Source organism: Fringilla coelebs, assembly GCF_963513975.1.
Source record: "Fringilla coelebs genome assembly, contig: SCAFFOLD_30, whole genome shotgun sequence".
NCBI classification, from domain to species: Eukaryota; Metazoa; Chordata; class Aves; order Passeriformes; family Fringillidae; genus Fringilla; species Fringilla coelebs.
In genome coordinates this window covers 39,177-49,214 of record NW_028167448.1, presented here as the reverse complement: position 1 = coordinate 49,214, position 10,038 = coordinate 39,177, and the positions used below count along the sequence as shown (strand labels likewise).

The 10,038-nt window shown below is 52.0% G+C and overlaps 1 protein-coding gene across 1 annotated transcript; it reads right to left on the bottom strand.

The window, feature by feature from the left end:
- Positions 1-296: 296 nt before the first annotated feature.
- LOC311165855 (olfactory receptor 14I1-like) lies at positions 297-1,229 on the bottom strand (the record flags this gene model as incomplete). Its single annotated transcript, XM_084227352.1, has 2 exons — positions 297-575; positions 936-1,229. The coding sequence occupies 2 exons, from the start codon at positions 1,227-1,229 to the stop codon at positions 297-299; spliced, it is 573 nt and encodes a 190-aa protein (XP_084083478.1).
- Positions 1,230-10,038: the final 8,809 nt, after the last annotated feature.

Sequence of the window (10,038 nt, the reverse complement as noted above, 5' to 3'; positions counted from 1 at the left end):
AGCGCACTGGGGATGGATCAGCCCCTGCTCTGCTGCTCCTTCCTGTCTCCCTAGGGCCCTTGCAGAGCACCAGCCATGCTGTTTGTCCCCAGCCATTGAGAGCTCAGCTCCTCATCAACAGAGTCTGCGGCCACTGCAAATTTTGAGAGAAACAAAATGAGAAATGGTACAAACCATCCTATTTCGTTGTGGACAATATTAAAAAAAATAAAGTAAAACAACCTCCAAAATAAAACCAACAAGATGTATCAAGCATGACTTTTATTACAATGTATTTGCAGAAGTTTTCCAGCTGTTTAGTGTTTCTGAAATTGTCTAGTCATCAGTCTCCTCACTGCAGCCTTGAGCTCCTGGTTCCTCAGGCTGTAGATGAGGGGGTTCAGGGCTGGAGGCACCACCAAGTACAGAACTGACAGGGCCAGATCCAGGGAAGGGGAGGACATGGAGGGGGGCTTCAGGTGAGCAAACATGATAGTGCTGAGGAACAGGGAGACCACGGCCAGGTGAGGGAGGCAGGTGGAAAAGGCTTTGTGCTGTCCCTGCTCAGAGGGGATCCTCAGCACAACCCTGAATATCTGCACATAGGAGAAAACAATGAACACAAAACAACCAAAAGCTAAACAGGCACTAAGAGCAAGAAGCCCAAGCTCCCTGTGTCTTGAGTGTGAGCAGGAGAGCTTGAGAATGTGTGGGATTTCACAGAAGAACTGGCCCAGGGCATTGCCATGGCACAAGGGCAGGGAAAATGTATTGGCTGTGTGCAGCAAAGCATGGAGAAAGGCACTGGCCCAGGCAGCTGCTGCCATGTGGGCACAAGCTCTGCTGCCCAGGAGGGTCCCATAGTGCAGGGGTTTGCAGATGGAAACATAGCGGTCATGGCACATGACAGTGAGAAATGCAAATTCTGATGCAATGAAAAAGGCAAAGAAAAATACCTGAGCAGCACATCCTGAGTAGGAGATGTCCCTGGTGTCCCAGAGGGAATTGTGCATGGCTTTGGGGACAGTGGTGCAGATGGAGCCCAGGTCACTGAGGGCCAGGTTGAGCATGAAGAAAAACATGGGGGTGTGCAGATGGTGGCCACAGGCTATGGCGCTGATGATGAGGCTGTTGCCCAGGAGGGCAGCCAGGGAGATGGCCAGCAAGAGGCAGAAGTGTAGGAGCTGCAGCTGCCGTGTGTCTGCCAATGCCAGCAGGAGGAAGTGGCTGATGGAGCTGCTGTTGGACATTTGCTGTGTCTGGCCATGGGAGCTGTTCATAGAGGAAAGTCAGTGACAGGTTAGGAGAAACTTCTTCCAGTAAAATCAAAGCTTTTTTTCCATAGTCCCTTCTCCTGTAACACTCTGACACCATTTTGATTTCTAGGAGATTTTCCTTCAGCTCCAGGTGGGGAGCCCTGATTGGTGCTGTCTCAGTGTAACTTCAGCTTCAGGGCAGCTACACATAGGGTTTTTATAATTCAGCCTTGCTGTGCAGATGTACGAGGGGGACAGTGACCTGTCCACTTGTTCCACTTTGAAACTCTCTTAACACTGTCAGCATCTGCACTCCCACTGGCAGAGAACAGGAATGGTGAGGTCTGTTTAAATGCACTAGTGTAATTACAGCTTTTTTTTCATCTCCCCCACTGGCTATTTTTGGATGTCAGAAACTCTCAGCATTTCTGCTGCCCACAGGGAGAACAGTGAGTTCTCTGAGGCAGAGTGAGTGGAGAGTGAGGGGAAGAGGTCTGTCACCCTGTCCTGCTCCAGGATTCTCTGGGCTTTCACCTTTCCCAGACCGAAGGTGATCACCCTCCCATGTTTGCTTGAAAAACCATCCCCACACTGCTGAGAGCAGATGGATCCCCCACAGTCCACCAAATGTCCATCCCCTTCTCAAGGTCTCTGCCCCACATTTGTACCCAGGGAGACATGGGGCTCATTTCACCAACCCAACAGCATTTTCTCATCATACACCTTCTGTGTCTCACCCTGGGGCTTTCAGATAACACAGAGATGCTACAGGACAGGTTTGTATCCTGGAGGGAAGCTCAAAGCTTGGAAGGAAATCTCAGGGAGACTTCCAGGTATCCTAATGATGGCACTGGATTAAGGGAGATGCAACTCCTTCCCTGGATGTACTGACAGCATTGCCCAGAGCTGGGCACTGGGGACAGTGTCACCCTGAGCCAGCTGTGGCCCCTGCCAGAGCCCCCAGGGCCGGGCAGCTGCTCCCAGACCTGTGCTCTGCAGAGGGAACTGGGCTCAGGGCTGCAGAGCTGCCCCATGGCTCTGCTGCAGCTCTGCCTGCACAGGAGGGGCTGCACACCTTGGAGCCCCAGCCCTGAGGGCAGAGGCTTGGCTGGGGGGACAGGAGGGAGGGGTCTTGTGCAGAGGGAGGGGCTGCACTGGAGGGGATCCTGTGGACCTCTTTAAACTCTCCCTGCCACAGCATTTCTGGGTTTTGTTTCCTCTCATTCCCTGATTTTCTCTCTGCTTCCTGGGAATTTTCCTCCTGCAGGTGTTTCCCTCTGCCTGAGCTCTCCCTGCCAGCACTCACAGACCCCAAATCTCTGCACTCTCCTTGGCCCTACAGAGCCCAGCCTGTTTGCAGGGGACTGGCTGAGGGCAGGTTCTGTTTTCAGATGGGAGAAAGGACAGCTCAGACTGAGCCTGATGGGTCCAGCAAAGGGGATGCTGGTGCTTTCCAGGGGAAGAGGAGTGGCTAAAAATTATTTCAGGAAACTCCTGTAGACTTACAGAGTGCCCAAAGCTACAATCCAGGTCTCTCAGATACTTGTCAAAATTAGTAAATATATAATATTTTATCCTTTCCATTGCAAAGGAGAAGGAAGTTGGAAACAATCTCAGGAAATTTGCTTGTCTTTCTAAAAATCATTACCTTTAAAATATTCTGGAAATGATCTGAAGCTCTCAGCTTGTCCTCCTTTACACCAGAGATACTCTGAGTTGTACTTACAGAACCTGTTTTAAGGGGGATGTTCCAGCTTTAGGAGATCACTGCAGGAGCTGCAGCTGCCTTGTCCTGCAGCCAGAGGTTCCTGTGCCAAGGGCTGCAGTGATTCTCCTCCAGTCACATCTCAGCATCTTCCCAGCCCTGACTGATTGAAGCTCTCTGCGCCTCTGTGCTGTGCTCTGGGTGGCTGCAGGCAATGCCCCAGCCCTGCTTGGCTGGGAAAGGAGCTGTTCCTCAGGAGAAATGTCTTTTTGAGGCTTTTCTTGGTTTGCCATGAGCTGCCTCTGTGCCAGGAACCCGGCCCAGCTCAGCAGGACAGACACACCACAAGAGCTTTAATGGCCCTCTTGGGGCTTTGGTGTTGCTTACATCACTCAGTCCCTGAGAGAGTGTTCAGAAAACTTCTCGAGAACTCAAACTTAAATTTGAAACACTGAACTTTCTTGAAGTTTTAATGGGTCCCAATGAGGGACACAACTGAGAAAGTGTCCCCAGATTCCAGTTAGGGCAGAACACTGGAGGCAGTGATGACAGCTGGGGACAAACAAGGCAAAGGTGTCTCTGGTGCTGAGCAAAGCTGCATGTGTTTCAGGAATGCAAAGGGCCAAGGCCTGAGCCCCAGCCCCTGGCCAGGCAGATCCTGTCCCTCCCTCCTTGCTCAGGGCTATTCCCAGGATGGGCACTGGCATGTGGGGATGTGCAATGGCAAGGGCAGGAGCATGGGGCGGCCCCTGCCAGGCTGCTGAGCAGGGACAAGGAGGCAATGAGGCCCCAGGCCTGCAAGGGTCACTTGTCTCCTGCTCCTGCCTCAGGCCCAGGCCCAGCAGCCATGGCCAAAGTGCTGCAGGAGTTGGCTCTGTCAGGGCCTTGCAGCTGCTGCACATGCCTGTGCCCTGTGCAGCCCAGGCTGTCCTACGGTGTCCCTGCCCTGCGCCTCTGTCCCTGCAGGCTGTCGGCATCCCCTGGCTGCCCCACCTGGCTGGCCCCTTCCTTTGCTGACAGCTCTGCCTCGTGCCTGCCTCTGCCTGCCCACACAAAGCCTTGGGCTGATACCAAAAGGGTTCATTCCATTTTTACCCTGCCTGTGAAATTTCAGCACCGGAACAAGGCATGCAGGGGCTGCTTTCCCAGCAACGATGGTTGGAAGGGAAGAAGAAGACATCTGGCTCAAGGGTGCAGGGATAGAGAAAACAAGGAGTGAATCTGAGATGTTGGGGTGGGTTTTATGGAAATGGGTAAATTGTAATTCACATTTAGTGACTGTATGTAACCAACACCAAATTACTGTTAAGGGGCCTTATTCTGATATTTTGGACATTTGCTGACAGCAGAGGCTGACAGACCCAAGGAGTCAGCTGTGACACTGTGGAACCCCATGGAACAAAGGGTCCATTGGGATGCTGTGGAACCCCATGGAACCAAAAGTCCATTGTATCAGAGCAAGGCCTCGTAGAACCAAGGAGAGCATTGCTGACAGTGTGGAAGCTCATGGAGCCATGGGGTCATTGTGGCATTGTGGGTCTACATGGAACAAATGGTCCATTGGGACACTGCAGAACCTTCTGGAATCAAGGGGATCATGTTGTGCTCTGGAACCCCATGGAACAAAGGATCCATGGTGACACTGCGGTGCTCAGACCATTGTTGACAGTGTGAAAGCTCCTGGAAGCAAAAGTCCATTGTGACACAGCAAGGCCTCCTGGAACCAAGGGTCCCTTGTGGCTCTGTAGGGCTTCCCAGAACCAAGGAGACCATTTGGACACTGTGGGGCCTCATGGAACCACCTGCCACTGTGACACAGCAGGGCCACATGGACCCAAGGGTCCACTGAGACACTGAGGAACCTCATGGAACCAAAGGTCCATTGTTCCACTGTGGGGCCCTGTGGAACCAATGGGACCATGGTGACACCGTGGTGCTCCATGGAACCAAGGGGCCATTCTGATTCTGCTTTGCCTCATGGAGCCAAGGGGCCACTGAGACACTGCAGGGCCTGGTGGAACTAAGGCAGCCTTGTGACACTGTGGGGCCCTTGGAACCAAGGGTGCATTGGGAGATTGCAGGGCCTCTTGGAACCATGGAGACAATTATGACACATGGGCGTCTTGGAACCAAGGGCACAATAGTGACACTGTGGGGCTCCAAGGGACCAAGGTGGGGGGATTCTTACAGTGCAGAACCAAGGAGACCATAGTGAGACTACAGGGCCCCATGGAACTAAGGATTCATGTGACAATGTGGGACTCATGGAACAAAAGTTCCATTGTGACACTGCGGGGCCTCATGGAACTAAGGGGAGACAATTGTGATTCTGTGGGGCCCAATGGAAGCAAGGGGCCTGTGTGACACAGCTGGGCCTCATGCAGCCAAGGGGCAAGTGTGATCCTGAGGAGCTCAAAAGAACCAAGGGGCCAATTTGATACTCTGCAGCAGTGGAGACCCTGAGAGGCATTCCCTGGGTTAGGGAGACACAAGAAGCTTCCCTGAAAAGCTGTTTGACCCCATTGGCTCCCTCCCCTTGTTCTATGTCCTTCAGCCACTCCCTCCCCATTCCCCCATTGGCCCCCATCTTTGTACTGCCCCAATGCCACTGCTCAGTCCCTACCTCTGGAGATACAGAAACCTGGACTCCCCCCAGGAGTCCTGCCTTGTGACCCTGAACATCTCACTGCACGGCTGAATTAAACATCTGTGGATACCATGCAAAGGCCCTTTCTGCTTTTCTACCCTGGGCTTTATTAGCAGCTATTTCAGCTGCAGCAATGGTCCATTACAGCAGTGTGGACCCAAGGACACCATGGTGACACTATGGGACCTCCTGGATCCAAGGGGCCATTGTGACACTGAAGAACTTCATGGAACTCAGGGTCCATATTGACACAGCAGGACCTCATTGGAACAGAGGAACCATTGCTGACAGTACAGAAACTCATGGAACCAAGGGGCCGTGGTGACACAGCAGGGCCACATGGAAGCCAGGAGAGCAGTGACATTTAGGGACCTCATGGAACCAGGGTCCATTATGACACTGCAGAAAGAAGGAGACCATTGTTGATGCTATGGAAGCTCACAGAACCAAGCAGCCATTGTGACACTCCAGGGCCTCGTTGAACCAGGCAGACCATTGTGACACCACGGAACCTCATGGCACTAAGGGTTTATTGTGACACAGCAGGGGCCCATGGAGCCAATTGTCCATTGTGACAATGTGGATCCAAGGAGACCATGGTGACACCATGGAAGCTCATGGAACCATGGGTCCATTGTGACACAGCAAGGCCTGGTGGAACCAAGGAGACCATTGTGACATCATGGAACCTCATGGAACCAAGGGTCCATTGTTACAGTCCAGAACCAAGGAGACCATTGTGACAGTACAGAACTGTGGAGAGATGGAATGTAGGAAAATAGTGTAGAAGGTAATCTTATCCCCCAATGCGTTGCAGCTGAACCAATTACTAAAGATTAGAAGCAGGCCCAGATCTGAACAAGCCATACCTGTATCCAGTAAGTGCCACAAAAGAGTGGGCTAGCTAGCTGAGTAGAGAGATGGCATTTGTTGGCTGTACTGTGAAGAGAGCTGCAATTTGTTGGCTGTGCTGTGAATAGAGATCGATTTGTTGGCTGTGAAGAAGAAGAGGAGTCAGATGACTGCTGCAAGGATCAGGGACAGGCAGTGCATAGTGGAGCTGCATTGTGAAGGAACTTTAAGGAGGTATGAGACCCTGGAGATATGAAATCCCTTGCACTATAATGACACTAGAATTCGTGTTAAGACAACACAGAACCTCACGGGACCAAGATTCCATTGTTATACAGTGGAGCTTCATGGATCCAAGGAACCACTGTGACACAGCAGGGCCAGATGGAACCAATGGTCCATAGAGATACTGCAGATCTAAGGAGACCCTGGTGATGTTGTGGAACCTCGTGGAACCAAGGGGCCATTGTGACACTGCAGGGCCTTATTGGAATAAAGGACATGGTTGACAGGACAGAAGCTCCTGGAAACTATGGGGCATTGTGAGACTGGAGAGCCTCATGGAACCAAGGAAACAGCTGGGAAACCGAGGAACCGTATGGAACCAAGTAGCCATTTTCACACAACAGAACCAAGGAGACCATTGTGACATCATGGAACCTCATGGAAACAAGGGTCCATTGTTACAGTCCAGAACCAAGGAGACCATTGTGACATCATGGAACCTCATGGAACCAAGGGTCCATTGTTATGGTCCAGAACCAAGGAGACCATTGTGACATCATGGAACCTCATGGAACCAAGGGTCCATTGTTACGGTCCAGAACCAAGGAGACCATTGTGACAGAACAGAATCTCAAAAGACCAAGATTCCATTGTTATGCAGTGGGGCTTCATGGATCCAAGGAACCACTGTGACACAGCAGGGCCTGATGGAACCAATGGTCCATAGAGATACTGCAGATCCAAGGAGACCATGGTGATGCTGTGGCACCTTGTGGAACCAAGGGGCTGTTGTGACACTGTGGCGCCCCATGGAACGAAATATTCATGGTGTCACAGCAGAGCTACTTGTGACCACTTGTCCATTTTGACACTGCAGATCCAAGAGACCAGGGTGGCACTCTGGCAGTTCCTGGAACCAAGGGGCTGTTGTGACACATCAAGGCCTCGTGGAACCAAGGAGAGCATTGTGGCAGTGCAGAACCAAGGAGGCCATTTTGACAGTACAGAACCCAAGGGAACCAAGGGTCCATTGTTATACAGCAGGGCCTCATGGAACCAAGGGCCCATTGTGACACTGTGGGGCGTAATGGAGCGAAGGACACCACTGATACTGAAATCCACTGGATAGAAACCTTCTCACACAGTTTTGAGTATTGAAAGCAGGTCTTCTTTATTACAGCATGCTGGTCACTTGGGCAAATCCTTCCTCCGTTTGAGTGCACTGAGCATCAAATGAAAAGAGTTTTTTATCACACACAATGATTATGTATCCATTAGCTATCCCCCCTTCCTCTGAGTTTATTTGACATAGTTGCACCCAGTATCACAAGTCCTTACATGGTTCTTTGGGGTTTGTCTTCAACATCCAGTGTCCTTTTTAGGTGGCTGTTCTTTGACCCCCCTTTTGAGTAAGGGCAATATTATTGTTCTGCATAACTTCTATTTTGTCAGCCTTGCAGAGTGAGATGGCATCCTGCTTGCATTTTGTGTGACTTCTGTTTGCCAGAGGTACATCCTTCATCAGTTTCCCCAAGGCTGGGCTGTTCTGTTCTCCTGTCCTTGAAAAGAGTAAATGTTGTTCTGTTCTTCTGTCCTTGTCTCAGTGCTCGCCCCGCATGAGGCGTCTGCAACCCCCCAACCTTTGGGCCTGGGGTGGGCAAGTGTTCCTGGGGGAACAGGGATGGGACAGCTGGGCTGGACTGACCCAAGGGATGTTCCATTCCATGTCACACCAGGATCAGCACTTAACTGAGAGAACTGGGGCGGGTGGGGGGGGAGGGGCAAGGGGGGTAGGGGATCTTTTTAAAGATATTTTTCTTTCAAAACAGTAACAAACTAACAAATACAGAACCCTCTCCTGCCACAAGGTAATCAAATATTTTCTGCTGACAGGAGATTTCCTGCCTATTTTTATTTTTTCTGTTTGTGGTCTTTTCTTTTTGTGGTTGGTTTGTTTCTGGGGGTTTTGTGTATTTGTGGGTGGGTCCTGCTTTGGGTATTCTGGTTGGCTTTGGTGGTTTTTTGATTTGGTTTGAGTTTTTCCCTGTTGAACTGCCTTTCTTCTGATGCATAAGTTTTTTCTGCCCTTTCTTGTGCCTTGCTTGGCACCTGATGGCAAGACAAATTTACCAAACTCAGTCATTTTGCCCAATTATGTTTTGCAGTAACCTTCAACCAGATGAGTTCAGTCACAGACTTCCTGCAATTTGGCAGCATCCACAAAGGAATTGAAAGTGCATTTCATGCCCTTGTAGAGATAATAGAAATATTCCACAGTGGTGGTCAAGGGCTGGTCACTGAGGGATGTCACCAGGGCGTGGCTGCCAGGAGGACTCTGTACCATGGATGACATTTGGCCCTCATTGTTCAGCCAAATTCCCACACAGCCCATGTTCCACTCCTTCAGCCCAGCTCTCTCCAGTCTGGCTCTGAGGACACCACAGCAGACCCTGTCACAGGCCTGGCTGAAGTCTGGGCACACAACATGCCCTTCTTTTCCCTCCCATGTGGGTTCTGCAGTCCCTGCCCTGTGCTTCCAGTGCCTGGAATGGCTGCAGGAGGATTTGCCACATCCCCTTCCCTGCTGAGCCTGACCAGCCTGTGACTCTGCCAGTCCCCCTCCCTGCCCTGTTTGCAGACTGGTTCCATGTCTGCCCTTCCCAAGTGCCCAGGACCCTCTGGGATGGCTCTGGCCTTTCCAAGGGGTTTGAGAGAGGTCCCACAGTGACAGTGCCCAGGCTTCTCAACATCCCTGACACCAAAGGCCTTTTCCACATCTCTCAGTCCCAGGTCAGTGCCACGAACACAGCACAGCCCTGTCCAGATCCTCAGGGTGGTTCAGAAGGGAGGCAGCTCTGATTTCTCCCCACAGAGCCTCACTCTATCCAGTGTCTCTCTGGCTGCCCAGTCCATGGCTGCCCTGAGCATTTTTCCTGAAAAAGGAAAGTGTGCTTGTACTTAGCATGCTGTCCAGACATGCAGTGTAGCAGGGAAAATGGCCAGAAGCCCCTTGGCCTCTGATGGTTCTACTGAAGCCTTTGTGCTGCCAACAGAGCGGGTGGGCAGGGGCCGGAGCTGTGGGGATCCCTGTGAGAGCAGTTCCTGGAGATGGCCACAAGCCCTGTGCCAGGCAGGAAGTGCTGTCTGTGTCCTCCTGCCCGTGTGGTGCTGGCTGGATTGCTGAGGGCTCTGAGGTGCCTCGGGCTGGGGCTTTTCCGGAGCTCCTGTGGGGCTGCGGCGCTGCTGCCGGGCAGGTTGGCCGGGCTGGGGGAGCCCCTGAGGGGCTGGGGCACTGGGAAGCCGTGAGCAATTGGGTGTCAGAGGCCATAAGCAGCCCCCTGGCAGCCACCTTGATCCTGACAGCCAGCTGCTCT